The following is an 18,593-nucleotide window of genomic DNA, read 5'->3' as shown; positions in this document are numbered from 1 at the left end:
CCCAGGACCTGGTGCTCATCATAAACCCCAAAGATGCATCAGATCTCCTTTTCTGAATGTTCAAAGACCCAAACTCAACAAGGGTGTCGTTCGTTTCTGGCAGATTCATCTTTTCTCAAATGGGAACTTCGTACTTGGGAAGAAAAAAAATGAACAAAAATCTTTTGTCATGTCATTTTCAGGTTTATTGTTGTGAAAAAATATGGGTATTTACAATACTGTAAAAAAAATAGCTTAGACAACATATTCAGCGGTATGATTATATAAATTCCCTTTCAAGACATTTATTGAACTCCTTTTGACAAACTTATTATTTTTATAGTTTCATTATGTCATGTTCTGTATGCAAAAGTGCTAAAATGTCTATGTATGATTAAGAGTAATGATTGAGTTATTTACTATTGTGAATGTATCTGTATTTTCTAATCAATTTTATGACTAATGATCTTAAGTTTAAAATGTATTTCGCTATAGATATATATTTCTGTTGTCTTCTTTAGTATTATTTTTGCTTTGATTGAAATAAACCATTTCCAAATATACAGTCCATAAAGTGGATGTTAAGCCTATTTTACGAATCAGCTTTGTCTAGCTTTATATTTTTAAAGTGAGGTGTATCATAGTATTTTCTGTGTATCTTTCTTTACTTTTTAATATGAGTAAAGCATCTGTGATCTGTATTTAAAATACTGAAATTGACTACAAGTGACTTTGTTGTGGTTATTGCAAAAGTCTGCTTTAAAGAATAACATCTATAAAAATAATTTAAATAATAAGCTACAGTTCCTTAATTACATACAGTGCAAACAAACTGCACACGTTTCCAAACATGGAGGAACAGTTCATTTACAGAGACGTGCAGCTGCTCTGATGACCAGTCAGTGACCACCAGGGATGCATGTTAAATGTTGGAAGGTACCAGTGCTATGGATGAGGGACGCTTTAGCCGCCCTGCCTTCATTTATGATGAGTAAAATATCTTTTCTTGCAATCAGCATTTATCCATAATGCTCTCTCCTCTGCCAGCAGACAGGTGCGGCGGCCTAACAGAAATCTGGGTCACTGTAGACTCATCTCGATTATCGATTCCTCTCACTGATGCAGCTCCTCTCGGCTCCACACGCTTCCAACTGTTTCAGACCACAGCAGGGCTGTGAAAGGCCAGGCTCAACAGAGCGCTAGGGCCTTAGCAATCCTCCAGACTTCTTCTCCTCCAGACTGTACTCTTTGGTCCGCTGCACCTTCCACCCCAGCAGCATCAAAAGGAGAATGCCCAGGGTTTTAAAGCCCACCTGCAAACCCAAGTACCTGCAGGGGGAAATGCACCAAAAGTAGGTGAGCTAAATTTACTCCGCTATATGAGCATTTATGCTGAGGGACAAACGTGCCTACCGGTTTCTCAAGATGGTGTTGTCGTAGTAACCACAGCTAAACTTCATTCCACACACCATCTTCCATTTGATGCAGGAAGAGTCGATGACTATGCCGAAAAGTGCCGGAGCTGGAAGCCAGGCTGAAGGGACAAACGCAGCGGTGAGTCTGATGTCTGCTTTAAAGGCTCAGGTTAAATGATGCACACAGATGTGCAACTTCTGACAGAATCAATGCTCTGATCTATTCTCCACAGAGAAGTCGATGACTGGGACATTACATGTTATTTGATCAAAATCATTGAATAATTAAGACCATAAACAGTGGACTTTTATTGATTATAAAGTTCAATTTGACATTTTTCTGTCAAACCATTTTAAAGAGATTAAAAATTACTAAGAAAAAAAAACTCTTTGAATAAAATACTTATTTTCAAGTTTAATGAGTTGTTAGTTGTGCTTTGATGTTTGTTACAGCTGTTGTCGCAGTGCGAGGAGACTTGCACCTGCGGAGTCTGATTTGACAATGTGGACAATAGCAGTTAATTCAGTCTATATAAATGATCCATTTATGATCATTTATATATACATATACATATATATATATATATATATATACATATATACGTGTGTGTGTGTGTACAATGAATGTATTAATTAACCAATACGATTTTATTTTTTTAAGTTTCAAAATTTCTCTCAAGTTCTCAGGACATACTTTTGAGTTTAAAACTGTTTTAAAAACTTTTTTTTACAATATCAATTTTCCAAATTTTCCTTCCGTTTTAAAATCACTTAAAGCTGTTTTTGATTTGACCCCATAGTTTTTGTTGGTGCTTACCTAATATCCTCATGAGTAAAAACTGTATTCCAATGGCAAATGACTTCTCCTCAGAAGGAACACATCTGTGACGGGGACAACAATCTGTTAATGAATAAGAACGACACTTCCTATTCAGACTCCTGCTTTGGAAGACTCAACTTCTTGTGTTTAAACCATCAGACTTCTTAAAGTGCTGTTTATGTTTTACTAGTCTGGATGGAACCTTTAAAGACTGTGGTACTTACTGGCTGGAAATGGCCATTGAACTCTGTTTTGATGAATGCCAGCATAAAACATAGCAGATTCCCAACAGAAAACAACAGTGGATTTTATCGTCAACATTAGGTTTTGTCTTTTAACAAAAACGATCAAACAGATTTTAAAACCTCCATATCAGGATAAACAAACATCATTTCCCTCATTAAATCCAGAGTAATGGCAGTTATTCTGCTTCCTAGCAACTGAAGACTGAAATATGCTGCCTCTGTTACCTGAGCACCATCATGTATATTGGGTTGTGGGTGAAGCAAGCGATGAGGGATGCCAGAGAGAGGACGAGAACGACGGGCAGGAGCAAATGAGAGCAGCTGTTTTTACATGGACCTGATCGGGCCTGACTCTGACTGCCTGGGATGCAGCTGCAGTTTGTGTACTCCTGCATGCAGAGAGGAAGGACACTCAGTCAGAGCAACACACGACAGCTGAGGGTTTTCATTTCCATTCACAGACTTCTTTTTTTTAAGATTAAACAGATTTAGCACCAATATCCAGGCGGAGGCCAAGGATAGATTTTATGGCAACTGTAAAAGAGCTTGGAGAAATTCAGCAGCTGCACATGAAAATCCACACAAGAAGGTCCTCAAGACAATAACCCAGGAAGCAGCTCTGTCTACATTTAAAGCATCTCTCTGATGAAAATCCTGTTTTTAGAATTTTTATCATGTCTGTGTGTCATTTTTCTTCTGAAAGAGAACAAATGTAATCAGAAATCATTTAGTTTTTACATTTCTGAGTATTTCTCCTTTAAAATCTGTCAATCAAACTGTCTTGGACAGACTCTGTCTGAATGAATGATCTTCTTTCCATCAACAGCTCTGCTGCACATGCACTAAACCCTCATCTGTTCCTAGTGTCTAGTTCAGGTTCTGGAGAAGAGAAGATGGTATCTTCACATTGACTGCAGTCAAATGAGCCGCCGTTCACATTTCTGTGGTCAAATCAGCATCACTGGATTTTTGGTGTGAGTTTCATCCAATACTTACGGTAGCAGGACTGAGAACGCTGGAAAATCTCCACCAGACTCCACGGAGCTTCTTGATGTGACCACGGAAATGTGAACGGCGGCTCATTTGACCGCAGTTGGAAAGGATTGTAAATCAATGAAAGAGCATTTTGATGTTAGCTTTGATTATTTTATCAAGAACTCTGAGAAACCAATGATTGAATGTATTGATCACAGTCAATAAACATTGGAGAATTAGCTAAAAGAGTCTTTGGTGAACTGGAAGGAGAAAGAATCAGGATTTTGGAGGAAGTTCTGTCCATGAAGATCTTCACTTCCTCGTCCAGCTGACATCCGGTCATCCGGTCATCCAGTGGGCCAAATCCTGTTGTATTTGGCCCACTGGATTATTTTAGATACTATTTGAAAACATGATCCTGACAGAATGTTCTTGTTTTATAACAGGAAGTTTCACCTGAGATAAATAAACTAAAAGTATTTAACCAGCATCAATGACATGAAAATCCAGCATTCTGCCTTAGAGGAGCATCGCTGGCAGCTCCATCACTCAAAGACGTGAGGACGTGTCTCATTCTGTCCTAAGTACCACATAAATTTCACTCATGAAGGGCTTTGTTTGGGTGCAGTTATTGAGCCTTGTTGAGCAGAAACCACAGAAACTTTGAAGGGAAGTTCAAATCTGCATCGACACACAGCACTGCATGTCTGCACACACAGCAGGATGTGCGAGCTCAAACAAGCCTGGTTTTGTGGTTTGAAACGTAAAAAGTGGTTTTCATACAACAAATCTTTATACAATGATGTCTGTCAATCATGGCTGTTCCTGTTATCTTCAGCCTGCTAAAGTCTCATGTAACTGATCCGACAGCTCATCACAACCTCAGAGAGCGCTGAGGAGCAGCACCGACCTGAATCTTGTTCGTGTTGTTGGGGTCTTTGGTGAAGTTTGTGCAGCCGCCGTGACACGGAGAAATGTACTCGACACCATCTGAGCCGCACACAGGGTTGAAGGCAGAGGTGGGGCAGGAGCAGTTCTGATAGCAGATGGATAGAGGCCTGTGGAGGACAAACCAGTTCAGGTCAAATCTCTGAATCAGTCCTGGTCTGTGCAGTTCAGGTTCCTGGGTTTTAAACCGAAACATAAACATGGATTTTCTTGGTTTAACCCTTTAACTCCTGAGGCGTCGCTAGTGATGATTAAACACAAAATCTTTAACATACTGTAACTTTTCAACCGTTAACACCATAATAGTTAGTGCTGCCACAAACCATTATTTTATTAGTCAACGAAGTACCGATTACTTTTTCTGAATAGTCAACTAATCGGGTCAAGTGGATGTTACCATGACGCCAGACAAACACCTGGACTTCCTCCAGCTGCCACACCGTTACCATGACAACAGAGAAAACAGGTGGACTTACTCCAATGTGTACATCGTTACCATGGCGACATTTACAGATTAATCTTTATAGATAATAAATATTTAAATATACCACCGGATCAATCATTTTCTAAGCTTTAATTCGAGCCATATTTTTAAAAAAATGGGTTAAGAAATGAGGGAGCTAGCCCGATTTTTGTGGTTTATGTCTGCCTGTCCTCCATTGAAACAATTGCGATCTGCTGTCATGACTCCATGCATAACGATGGAGCCTGTGCGCACACGTCTGTCTATAGCAACAAAGAGGCAAGGGCCAATCCAGTAATGTATATCAGGGCCTGCGCGGTGAGCGGATTGTTTCAGCGTCTGCTCTATTTGTGTGCGAGCGGCGAGCGATCCGCATCAATCCTGACAGGAAGTTACATCAAGATACATGAGAAAATCTGGTTTAATTCAAAATATAACCAAGTTTTCACAATGAAACACAGCAATTGACAAATGTGATCATGTTTTTGTGTCTAAACAGACTGTAGAGATGAAAATAAACACACAATCACAACACACACAAAAACAGTCACACACAGATCAACGTAGTGGGCAACCTTGCAAACACGGCTGAACTCTCCACTCTAAATGTTTAGTGTTTATGGTCTTAAAGGTTTGTGTAGAAGTATTTAAGTGGTTAACAGGATGAGGACTTCTCTGAAGGAAAAACGACCCAGTGCGTTCTGTTCGATCCTGCTTCTGAAGATTTCCCCTGCAGTCCTGCTCTGTGACCTCCATCAGGTCTGCAACCTCTGGTCACAGTGAGACCGATGACAGGAACTGATCAGGATTTTAATTAAGAAGGGGTCAATCCAAAGCAGCTGCCAGGATCTGAAAGAAGGACATGATGTGTCTGTGATTTTTGTGTTTATTTCTTCTGAACTCCAAAGGGGCGGTCAGAGAGTGCAGCACAGTTCCCCCGAGCATCCCGAAATAGACACATTCAGTACTCTGTGATCTCAGCTGACCGTCCCACTGCAGTGTTTCTCTATTATGCATCATCCCTGCCAGCTGCACCATACCGTCACACACACGCTGAGATTCCTCTCCAGCAGCAAGCTGGGCGTCAGAGCTTCTATCCTCTCAAACCGAGTTCCAGCTGACAACATCTGAACCCTGAAGCTAACTTTGGTTTATTTCTTTCCTCTTGTCCAGCAGCTGAGCAACCAGATCAGAGCGGAGGCCTCCAGGATGTCACTGTTTCATTTGGAGGTTATGAAGCTTCAGACACAGGAAGTGTACATTTAAATAAACCCCTTTTGGGATCAGGCTAAACTTTATTTGTATGATCTTATTTCCTTTTGAATTAGAATGTATTTATTGAATAAGGACCAATATAAAAACATAGACAGTCCCACATCACAGCGTTTTTAGCCATAGCTAGTTTGCAGCATTTGTCTTTAGGTGGCCTTTTTCTGTTTGTTTTACCATTACAAGTATACGTAAAATGAGAACATAATACCAGAGATGGTAAAACATTTGGAGCAATGGAAGACAGGAAGAGTGTAATAGTAGAGATCGAGGACAAGATAGGAAAAGAATTTAAAGATTAAAAAAAAAATTAAGATTTGGAGGACGATCAAAGAAACACATAGGAGGGGATTACAACCAAAAGTAGTTAGTAGACCTACACTTCTTTAATTTATCTAAACCAGGGCCAGTTGATCTGTGTGGGTGTGTGTGTTTATTTTCATCTCTACAGTCTGTTTAGATACCAAAACATAATCACATTTGTCAATCGTGGTGTTTCATTGTGAAAACTTGGTTATATTTTGAAAATAAACCAGATTTTCTCATGTATCTTGATGTAACTTCCTGTCAGAATTGACACAGATCACTCGCAGCTCACGCAGTAAATAGACCAGACACTGAAACAATCCGCTGCACGGCGTGAGCCTTCCACGGAGGACCGCGGCGCTCCCCCCCGGTGTGAACCACACCATGGGTTAACAAGGGCAGAAGCGGCCTGTGTTCCCCGTCGCTCCAAACCAGGTGTTACTCCACACGAACACTAATTCTCCCCTAAAATAAATAATATATTTTTTTAACTTAAGTCACTCATTTAAACATAAGAAAACCTAACCAAACCTCAGGGTTACCTTGATTTATCTTGTAAAACATTTTCAACATGAACATAATGATTTACCTGAACAGTTACAGTTTAAACGTTACAGTTGCTTTAGCACAAACATTAAAAAATACATTTAAAACTCAATCACAGTTTAACCCTTTAACACCAGAGGCCTCGCCGTGGACACTTCAACACAAAATCTTTGACCGTTAACACGATCAACGTCATTCCAGCAGATTCTGAAGGAGAAAAGCACCAACGCTCAGTCATGAGTTTGAGTTCTTCTGTTGAGTAAAAAATGTTTTTGTCTTCAAATGTTTCACCTGAAGCTCTTGCATGGAGCTTCAAAGTATTGATCGCTGATTTGTGACTTATTGAGTATAAATAATTCATTTGTTGGTTACATTTTGTTATATTATCAGAATTGTAACAATAACATAAATACACAGTGGTGTCCTCATTTTCTAAAGGGTGAAGTCAGACTTTGTGTCTCCTTCAGGGTTGTTGTTGGTGAGACATCAACCTGAACGGCTCTTTAAGCGTTGAAGGTTGCAGATCTCTGTCTTACACTGTTTGGATGTGACTTTACACCACAAACTGCTCAGTCCACCGCTGTGGGGGCTGATGGTCAGGACATACACAGCTGTCTTCATAAACTCACCGGTCCAGCCTGTGATTGACCTCTGATACTCTGGGGGTCGGACAGCCCATGAAGAAGAGCGGGATGCAGAGCAGGGTGGAAACGGTGAGCATGACCACAGAGAAGCGAGGGATGACCTTCACAGAGAGCCCCACTTTCTTCATGATGACCCCACCTGCCAGCATGCCCACGGCCACGGACGGCAGATTCACAGCACCTGAGGGGCACCGACAGCTTTGTTTTCTCCTGAACGTCGACAGGAAGTGTTTGCAGTCACTGTGCTCTCAGACGGCGTCTGAACGCCACGTTTGACCACACCCACCCACTAGCAGGCTGCCGTAGGACACGGAAGCTCCATACTGCCGCTCCAGAAACTTGCTGAGGAAGGTGGAGAGACCTGCGATGACGGAGGAGAAGCAGCACTGCGCCAGGATCAGCAGCAGGAAGAAAGGGCTCAGCAGGAGGCTGACAAACATCCTGGGAAACACTGAGGAGAAGATAGGCAGACACGGACCGCCGGCATCAGGAAAAATCGCTTCTGATCCTGAAAAGACTCTGAATGTGACCCACTCACTTTTAAGGAACTCGAACAGAGAGACGTCAGCCTTCTTCAAGTCCTCATTCACGTCCGCTTGACTTTTTGTCTCCTGGAAAGTCAACAAACACGAATGTTCTGAGGTTCTGTCTCACAGTATGGAGCTCAATTCCAGCCAATATTATTTGAAATCCAAATAAAAAAAGTTGAAAAAAAAATGGTGCTTGGCCAAAAAAAAAAAATATATATATATATATAAAATGTTGAAAACTTTTTTCTATTCTAAAATTAAACTTAATTATTTTCAACTTCAAATGTTCTGTTTTTTAGGTTTCAAAACTCAAAATGTCAATTTTTCAGATTTGAAAACAAAAACAAGTTGAAAAGTAAACAAGTTGAAAGTAAAAAAAAAACATTTGAAAATGGAAAAAAAAGTTTTAAACTTTAAATTTTGAGCCTTGAAACCTAAAAACCCCAAAACATCTGAATCTGAAAAAAAAAAAAATAATTTAAGAATAGCAAAAAAAATTTATATTTAACTTTTTTTGGTCAAACATCTATATTTTTTTTAATTCGTTTTATTTGGGTTTCAAATAATATTGGCCCCAATTTAGCTCCATAGACAACCCCACAACAGATCAGGACTGGAAACATAGATCCACTCATAAAACTTGTCTTTTTAGTTTGTTTTTAAAGAACAAACGTCTCTCTATGAAGTGTTGAATTTCTTAAATTTCAGGACAACCAGGATCCATCAGGAGAGGAAGAGTCACAGAGTTTTGCCCTCACAGCAGAATCAGTCTGTGGGGTTCTATGAAGGTTTTCACGAGGATTCTGAAAAACTGTCTGACAGGAATTCTCATGGACTCACATGTCTGTTTGGAAAGTCTGAACATAAACCTCACAACCAGGAACCCCCAAAAAATAAACGATAGAATGAATCAACAATAGACTAAATGATCCGATGCAGCTGCCAGGATGCCTGATCAGAGGAGGATGCAGTTCCAATGTCAAGCCACTAGAGGCCAGTATAGCATAAGCTGTCCCATATTTCGAACTACAAATAACCTTTATAGAGGGAAACATTTAAACCTTCACGTGCGTCTGCTTTAATTGAAAATAAACTATATATTATATTTCTGTTTTAATTCAAATTCAACAAATCAAATATCCTCACTGCTTATAAATATTTGTACTCAATAGTTTAAAAATTAATAAGATTTACAAGTTTGTTTATTTGAGATTTAAGACATTTAAAATGTTGTTTCTTCTTCATTATTATACTCTTTTTTCAAACATCTAACAGTATTTAAGCAAAAATATTTAATCCAAAAACATGATTGTGTTAACCCTTTTATCACCGGAGCTCCAGTAATTATGTTCTTTGATTTATTGTAATTTTTCAACCGTTAACATGATCATTCTGGTAGATTGTGAAAGCTTTTCTTCTTCACAATCTACTGGAATGATCATGTTAACGGTTGAAAAGTTACAGTATGTTAAAGACATGTTAAAGGGTTAATGTGAGAAATATGAAACACTGAGATTTTAATGACAGAGGATGCTAGAACTGACAAACACATTTTGTTTTCATTCTGTCCCGACACTTTCAGAACTGCGTTTCTGCTCTGACTGAGACCTACTTTGCTCTCTGAATGCATCTGGCGAGGGAAGAAGAAGTACGGGATGGAGGATAGGACCAGGCAGCCCGCGGAGATGAGCAGACCAATCCACCAGGCCCCCACCCAGCGGGGGTCCTGCAGTGATAGGTCTTGCTTCTTTCCTGCAGAGAAATAAAGACCCAGTGAGTCCTCACAGCGAGCAGAGGAGCATCCACGACCCGCTCAGGCCTCGTCCATACCCAGACCGATCCTGTCCACGTCCACGTAGATCTGCAGGACAAACGAGCCCAGCAGGTAGCCGATGGCCGGGCCGAACACAGACACCGCAAACAGGATGGCTGTGGACCAGCACAAACAGGAATCACCCAGAGGGAACGTTACGCAAGACCCGGCCAGAACACCTGCCTCCTCCATGACCGTCACACTCATTTCAAGCTTTTGTTCTGACCTCATCATATCTCCATCACAACTTCCAGATGTTTACCGCTTTGAACAAACGTTCCTTTTAATCATGCTGGATGAATGCAGCGTTTATCCTCCGCTCAAACACGCCTCTCCTCAAAACCATCTGATCTCAAAGCGGCGACATGAGGAAAAATAGAACATCCAGATCCATATCTGGCATGTCGAGCTGCAGAACGACGTCAAACGCTTTGTGGAGAAAAGCTGAGCTCATTCTGGCAGAAGAACAGCTGGACTCCCACACTCATTAGACCACATTTGTCAAAGTCAAGGCCCGGGGGCCGGATCAGGTGTGTTTTGGATTTTGGCCCCCTGTGTGATTGAGTTTGACTCCCCTGCATTAGGGTCTTCTTTACATTTACAATGTTGTGACATTTCAAATCTTTCCAAAGAAAGATAATGTCAAATTCTGGTGATTCTCCAACAAAAAGCCTCAGTTTGTCCTTCAGAAGGTCAAGATAAGCAAACATGTTCCTGTTTTCCTGCCGTATCGCTCCAGGACCTGTGGTCTCTCACCGATGTACAGGGGGGAGTTGTTCCGCTCTGCAAAGTCATCTATGTAGGAAATGCCGAAGGGCTGGATGGGGACGGAGCCCACGCCGAACAGCAGCTGAGCGCTGCCCATCAGCAGCCACAGGTTGCCGGTGTCCTTCAGCCGCTTGCTTTCGTCTCGGCTGCAGGACTCGGTGCTGCTGCTGTTTCCTTGCAGGACGCAGATGTCGTGGCGGTCTGCGGTAGAGAAAAGCGTGGAACTAGTTAATGACAGCACAGGGGGTTCCTTCATTTCCTGGAGCGTCTCTGACCCTCCATTGACCCGCTGTCTGCAGCCATGTTACACTGTGAGAACTAATGCAAAAGGGCTTTGAGGTCATGCTAATCCCCGCTGCCTTCAGTGAAACACAACATACATGAGCCCTGCTTCATTAGACTAATCTTCTGCTATGGTTGTGTCCTGCAGAGGATGAAGGAGCTTCCTGAGAAAAAGCTGCAGACATTAAGGCAAAGCAATGGTTCAATTCCTGCTGCGCTCCAAGTCCAATCAGAGGTCAGAGCGGCCTTACTGTGCAGAACAGAGTCGTAATCGTAGTGCTCGGACAGGAAGTGAGGTAAGGTGAGGATTATGGCACTAACAGCCATCAGCAGGCCGCCCAGTCCAATGACGCGAGGCCGGTGGACACGGTTCCCAAAGTAGCTGACGAACACAATCAGGATGCTGTTGCTGACCTGAGGAGGACAGACGACAAAAATCACGCATGTCAGAGTCAGTTTCCACATCCAGCGCAGACCAATGCCTAGACATGTTCTGCTGAAAGCCTGAGATTCAGACGCTCCAGCCTGGTTCAGTCTGTGCTCACAGGAAATGCTAACAAATGTCAACAAATTATTTTGATGCAACAGGAATCATGCAAGTCCAACAAACCAAAACCTTTGGGAGGGAAACATCCGGATCTCCTAAAAGGCCTGAACTCTGATGAGAGAAGCAACTCAAGGAGAAGCTCTTCCACAGCAGCTAGCTGCTCAGGAAGAGCCCCTCAGATCAGCAGCAGGTTCTCCGGTTCCTCCACCGCACGCATGTCAGAGTCAAGCCCCGGGGGCCGGACCCGGCCCTCCGGGTAATTCTATCCGGCCCTCCAGATCATTTTATTTATTGTTATTAATGACCCGATGTTATCTTTCATTCATTTCTAACTTGTATAATTTTGACAAAATGTATTTTTATGTAGAGTAAAATATTGAAAGTTATTTAAGGTTTAAGTTGATTTATTCTGGAATAATATTCCTGACTTTTTATTATTTATTATTATGAGAAGAGTTACGGTTTTATAGTTTTTAAAATGTGGTTTAGTGTGTTCAATAAATATTTTTCCTGTTCGGCTCGTGATCAAAGGTTAGTTTTGGATTTCGGCTCATTTGCTGCTGCCGGATGGTCCCGATGCTTTAAGTGGGCTGGTACTCACCAGTACTCAGTATCACTCAAAAAACTTTAATTATGATTGTTATTTGTTATTTTCTAAGAAAAGAAAGACATATCTAAAGTAGCAATCTACATCAAGGGTCTTCCACTAAAATTTAAAGAGGTCCAGTTAGGGTCCAGAAAAGAAATAATGTCTAAATATTCAGTGTAATACATTTGTAAGTAGACAAGGATTGGTGGCACATCTGCAGCTATTATTGTTATTGTGAGATAATGTGTAGCATTCAAGAATCTGTTGCCACATATTCTGCAGAGCGGGGTCATGTGGAACAGATCCGGACTGTGGTCCACTGACCCCCTGATCTAGAATATTCTACGCTCACACAGAGAAAAAAGGACTTCTTCTTATTGATCAATATCTACATTAAAGCTTCTCTGCATTTTAGGCTTCGACTTCCATGAGAGAGAGTAGCGCCTCTTCTTGTTGTCCTCTTGAAGTCCTGCTCGTACCTCATTCAGAGAGGAAATGGTTCCTGAGGCGTAGCTGCTGAGGCCGTAGCGTCTCTCGATGGTTGAGATGGTGCTCTTGAAGTAGGAGCTGTAGAGCAGCTGAGAAAACTGCAGGAGGCTGTGGCACAGGACGAACAGCTGCAAGAAAGAAAGACGCCGCAGTCTCGTTAACAGGAAATGAATCCGGGGAGCCGTCGGGGCATTTTCAGACTCCTCTGTGTCATACCAGAGCTTAAAGGTTTCCAACCAAATGAACTTCATCCTTTAATTCATTGAAAATGAAACAGCAGAACTCTAACTGCTACCACCAGTTATCTTTACTTTCATAGAAAAACACATCAGATAAATAAATTACGTAATCTAGAAGCAGGAATGTCTTCATTTCTTGTTAAAAATCCATTCTTGAGCTGACCTTTTGACCCTTTTAGCTCCAGTGTTTCCGTTCTTTGATTTACTGTAACTTTTAAACCGTTAACACAATAATTCCAGGAGATTCTGAAGGAGAAAAGCGGCGTGAGTCGTCAGTGAGCGTCACCAACAAGACCTCAACCCAGCCAGCAAGACCAGGTGGGTCCCTGAAGTTTTAAAAGTGGCAGAAAACGTGGGCCCAAATGGGTCTGTCTGCAGTTTCTCTGGTGGCCCCACATGTCTGTGCCCACATTAGCTTAAGTGGGCTCTCAGTGGGTTGGCTCTCTATGATAGACAGCCGCCCAGTGGATGGCGTAGCAAGCTAGCGAGCTCCACTGTAACAAGCAAGCTCTGCTGTATTGTGCTAGCAATTTCCACTGTATTGAGCCCCGCTGTAGCGAGTTAGCGATTTAACTGCATCGACCTAGCGAGCTCTGCTGTCCACCGGGCGGCTGGCTAGCATAGCGAGCTAACCCACTGAATCCCCACTTAAGTCAATGCGCTCAAACACAGGTGGGCCACCACAGAAACTGTGGACAAACACATTTGGACTCACATTTTCTGCCACTTTTAGACCATATGGGCCCACCTGAACGTGCTGGCTGGGAGGTGTTAAAGGTTAAATGATGTCCAAATGTTCATTTATGGAAACACAATCTTCAGACTTAATGTGGACACTTTTTTAACGATGATGAAAGTTATGGACCTCTCGGTCCGTCTCCTTCTGCAGCTTTGAGGATGCTTCTGAGGATGATCAGGACATGTTCCTGGTAGAGAGCCTGTCCTAATATTGCAGGGATGCGTCATTTATGCACACAAATTCTTTCAGGTGCTTTAGAGAAACTATAAGGAGGATTTGATAGAGATTTGAGGCAGAAATTCCTGTTCCTGAGGGTCTGTCTGCTGCGTGCTTTAGCTCTGCACTTTTCTCAACAAAATTCCTACAAATTATTGAAGTGACTCAACAAAAGTGTAAACAGTTTAGCAGAATTCTGCTGACTCTCTCCAGCTTTTCGGTACAGTCCCTGTTCTTGTACACAGTGCGTTAGCAGCATTGTTCTGCAGCACCTTTGATGCTCAGACCCACAGTGGTTCCAAACCACTGATCCTGCATGGAAGAACAATAACAAACAGAACAAAAAGAACATGAAGTGAACAGTTTGGGCTACAGAGCACAAACAGATCAGAATCAGTCGTGTTATCATACACGTTCATGCTGAGATGAAAGAGGACTGTGGTATGAAAACAGACAGACCCGCCCCACACAATGAACAGTCAGCGCTCCCATTATGCTCCGTAAGCACACACAACAGATGCTTTTATACTGTTGCAGATTTCCTCATCTTCCTCCAAACGGGCCTCAATCATCAGGAAGTCTGGATCAGACCCATCTGCTCGCTCAGGCAAAAGATGGCTTTTGTTTCAGATTCAGGTCAAGACAAAACCATCTCAGGCTAACTCTGAACACATTCTGATGAGAGCTTCTCTTTAAAGTCCGCCATGACCATTTTTTATTAAAAAAATATTCTCAGTAGTGTTTTAATTATGATGATGAAGTTTTAACCAAAATCCCACAACATCAATGTCTTAAAAAGCCATCTCTCATGTTGATCTGAAGCCTGTTTAAAAATCTCCTCTGAGGGGGCGGGGCTTTTGGAGCTGAGCTGTGCAGCTCCGCCCCCAGACGCATGTGCAGCAGAGCCGTTGTGACGTAAAGATCATTAATTCAAACAGAGTCTGTCTGTAGTCGCTTTTCCATTAACTCTGAAATTTCGCAAATCGGAATTTCGACAAAAATTATCCTAATGGAAACACCAAAATTTTGAAAGAACTTTTTTAAAAAAAAGTATTTGCGTTTAGAGGAGGTGGTATTTGGAATGTATCAAAACAGACATTTTTCGTGAAACTGTAATGGAAACACTTTTTTCTAAATAAATGCGCTTCTTGGTATGAAGAGCGGACTCACCGAGAGGTCCCACAGCGTCACAGCTCTTTAGAAACTGCATGTCATAAGGAATCGTGCTGCTCCTCCGTAAAACCACCAAGATTTCCTCATCACTTCATCTGTAGCCACACTGTTGCAGCTTGCAGCCTGAAGGCTCCTTTGAGATGAGCACGAGAGTCGTGACAGAAACTTGAATGGAGCTTGTTGCGTTTTCAAACAGAAAATGCTCACTTGTTAGAATGCTTTTCTTTTTAACAACCTCTGAACGTCGAGCTGCGCTGCACGCGCCCCAGACAGAGCTGTGACGTCACCCAAATGAACCTTTTTAGTGAATCAAATAAAAGATACTTGTTCTCCTCCATCGTCGTGTTTTTAATGACTTATCGCGTGAGTTGGTTTGTGCTTTATCGCAAAGTTATGATTAAATGGAAACAGTCATTTCAAAACTGTGTTTTTTAGAAATTCCTAGAATTTTGATAAAGTTTTGCAGGAAATGTGTAATGGAAACGCAGCTTATGATTGAGAGATTTTGAAAGAAAAATACTCGGAAATGCAAAAACAAAATAATTATGTGAATGTTAAGTAATCATTCACACATCAGTGATCCTCCTGCTCATGTCTGTACGTTTATCAGCACGTAAAAACTCAGTCACACTTTCATCAAATCTTGACATCTCTCAAAACGTTCAGCTCGTTCAGGACATTACTTCTTGTATTTTCACACTAGCATCAATGCAAGTACTGCAACTTTTCTAGTTTATTACATTTGTTCCCTTTCATAAGAAAAATGTCAGACAGACATGTTAAAAACTCAAAAAACAGGATTTTTATCGGAGAGGGATTTTAAAATGAAAGCCAGCGCTCCACATAGAGAAGACGTGAATCAGAGGTTGATCTGCACAGATGTCACGTGTGAAGTGATGAGGCTTGTCTGCACAGGAATGTGTCTGCGCTCTCCAGCCATCCCCTCCAGAGCTGTCTGAGCCTGCAGGTCATCGCGTCTGCCTCCAACCTGCTGAGAGGGCAGGCTGAGGATGATGGGAAGTTCTCCCTCTGATTTCTAATGATGACGTCACCACAGTCCATGAGGACGCTCCCCTCTGATCCTCCAGACAGACTCGCCACCGTTTGGATCAGTCTCATCACCATCAGACTTTCTGCTCTGATTGCAGAAACCTGTACATGTTCCTGATCATGGATCTGGGACAGCTGCAGACACTCGACAGCGTCCTCACATCTGTGGGTCCTGCAGCTCGTAGATCATGGTTTGGTGTTCTGCCCGACTTCACATCAGAGAAGCTTTAATCTGGAGCTAACGTCGAGTTTCTGCATCTCCTTCAGGCTTTCCTCTAACAGGATGTATATGCCGACTGTTTTCTGATCGAATGATCATGAGCTGCAGCGGCATATGAAGGGCTAAGACGTCTTCACTGGCTTTCTTTCTGCTGCAGACCCGCTTTTAGAACAAGCCTTAAATCTGGAATGAAGCACCACAAACACTCTAAGAGCAGGAAACTTTAAAGCGCTCCACAGTTGGTCTTGGAGTGAAGATCAGGTGGAGTCAAAGTTCAGTGTTGTTTCATCAAAGGAACTCTTGGCTTCAATCCCCATTTCCCCCCAAATCAATCAAACAAAAGTTTGAGATTTAGCACTAAATGTGCACATTCATTTGCAAAGTTAAACATCTGAGGCGTCCAGAGAGGAGATTAGAGCTTCAAACGTTTCAGTAAGAAGCATTTCACTTCAAACAATCCTTTCTCATTTATAAACTTGTCTGGTCTTCTGATGATCAGGAGGAAATGTTTCAACGACGGTCTAAAGATAGAGAGTTGAGCTGAAATAAAACATCCTGAACATCAAAACTAAACAGAGCAGTGTAGACTGAACGGATGGATGGATGGACGGACGGACGGACGGACGGACGGATGGATGGAAGGATGAATGGACGGACGGACGGACGGACGGACGGATGGATGGAAGGATGAATGGACGGACGGACGGATGGATGGAAGGATGAATGGACGGACGGACGGACGGACGGACGGATGGATGGATGGATGAATGATGGATGGATGAATGGATGAATGGATGGATGGATGGACGAATGATGGATGGATGGACGGACGGACGGACGGATGGACGGACGGATGGATGGATGGATGGATGGATGAATGGATGAATGGATGGATGGATGAATGGATGAATGGATGGATGGATAGATGGATGGATGAATGATGGATGGATGAATGGATGAATGGATGGATGGATGAATGAATGATGGATGGGTGAATGGATGAATAGATGGATGGATGGATGGATGAACAGATGAATAGATAAATGGATGGATGGACAGATGGGTGGATGAATGGATGGACGGATGGATGAATGGATGGACGGATGGATGGATGGATGGATGGATGAATGATGGATGGATGAATGGATGAATGGATGGATGGATGGATGAATAGATGAATAGATAAATGGATGGATGGATGAATGGATGAATGGATGGACGGATGGATGGACGGATGGATGAATAAGCGGATGAACAGACGATGTGATCTCTGTTTGGTCCTGATCGTTTCTCCTGGAGTGAATCCTCTGAGGATCAGAAGCTCTGACGTCATGACGGCGTCATCACAGCGCTGGACTCTCAGCTGTTCAGCAGGTTCAGAGACCGGCAGGAGCGCAGACTGGAGGACATTCAGCAGAAAGCTCCAGAGGAAGTCCTGCTGTCCTGGAAATGTCTGCTTCAACCCTGTAACTTCTGCTTCCTCTCCTCTGCTGTGACGAGGATCTCAGGTGTCATCGACACAATCAGAGCATCAGACTGACGGCTGAGCTGTTCTTCCTCACAGCTGGAACATGCAGTTCTCCTGCAGGCATGATGTCTGGCAGCAGATCAATCAAACTGAAGACCCAGAATACAGTCCTTCTGAAGAGCAGTCAGTCGGTCTGCAGCACGCAGACCTGCAGTCTGGGCTTAATGTTCTGATTCGACTAAAGAATAGTTTAGTCAGATTCATGGTTGACATCAGAGGTTTGATCTGAAAATGTGATCCTCTATAGAAGCTAAGCAGCAGATCAAAGGGTTTTTTCCGTTGGACTTCCTTATCAGAGTGCAGTTTGGACTCCCGCACGAACCCGCACGAGCGCTGAGCTGCGGGGCGGGCCGCACAGATCCCGCAGAAGCATCAGACTCACCTTCACGCTGCAGCTCAGCTTCCCGGGTTTCCTCATGTTCTTGCGGGGCTGCAGGTCCATCCGAGTCCTGCTGGCTCCGGGTCTGCCTCCGCCTTTTATTCGCGGAGGCGGTGCTCCACGGCGGGAGCGGGCGGTGCTGAGTGCGGAGAGCCTGTCCCGCAGGAAACATCTCCAACTTTGAAGAAGCTGCGGGAGACTGCTGGTCCTGTCCAGGAGCTGAGGCCAGAGCTGAAGGCCTCTGATGACGGTGTGACAAGACAGCAGAGGGTCAAACTCAAAACACACCGAGCACGATGAACATTTATTTAACTCTCTAAAACTACATTTTGAAAACTCTAATTATATATGGTAAATGGTAAATGGCGTATACTTGTATAGCGCTTTCTACCCTCCTTCGAGGGCCCAAAGCGCTTCACAG

General features: G+C 42.8%; 1 protein-coding gene across 1 annotated transcript; it reads right to left on the bottom strand.

Annotated features, from left to right (window-relative positions):
* Positions 1–162: 162 nt before the first annotated feature.
* Positions 163–18,298, bottom strand: slco2a1 (solute carrier organic anion transporter family, member 2A1). Its single transcript, XM_024259076.2, has 14 exons — positions 18,176–18,298; positions 12,619–12,756; positions 11,255–11,417; positions 10,710–10,922; positions 9,971–10,069; positions 9,753–9,892; positions 8,149–8,221; positions 7,897–8,061; positions 7,596–7,791; positions 4,345–4,492; positions 2,685–2,848; positions 2,212–2,276; positions 1,393–1,513; positions 163–1,308 (listed from the first exon to the last, which is right to left on the bottom strand). The coding sequence occupies exons 1-14, from the start codon at positions 18,233–18,235 to the stop codon at positions 1,179–1,181; spliced, it is 1,875 nt and encodes a 624-aa protein (XP_024114844.1). The 5' UTR covers positions 18,236–18,298; the 3' UTR covers positions 163–1,178.
* Between the last annotated feature and the right edge of the window lie 295 nt (positions 18,299–18,593).

Source organism: Oryzias melastigma, linkage group LG4, assembly GCF_002922805.2.
Source record: "Oryzias melastigma strain HK-1 linkage group LG4, ASM292280v2, whole genome shotgun sequence".
Classification (NCBI taxonomy): Eukaryota; Metazoa; Chordata; class Actinopteri; order Beloniformes; family Adrianichthyidae; genus Oryzias; species Oryzias melastigma.
The sequence above is the reverse complement of the archived record's forward strand: the minus strand, read 5'-3'. Positions and strand labels throughout refer to the sequence as shown.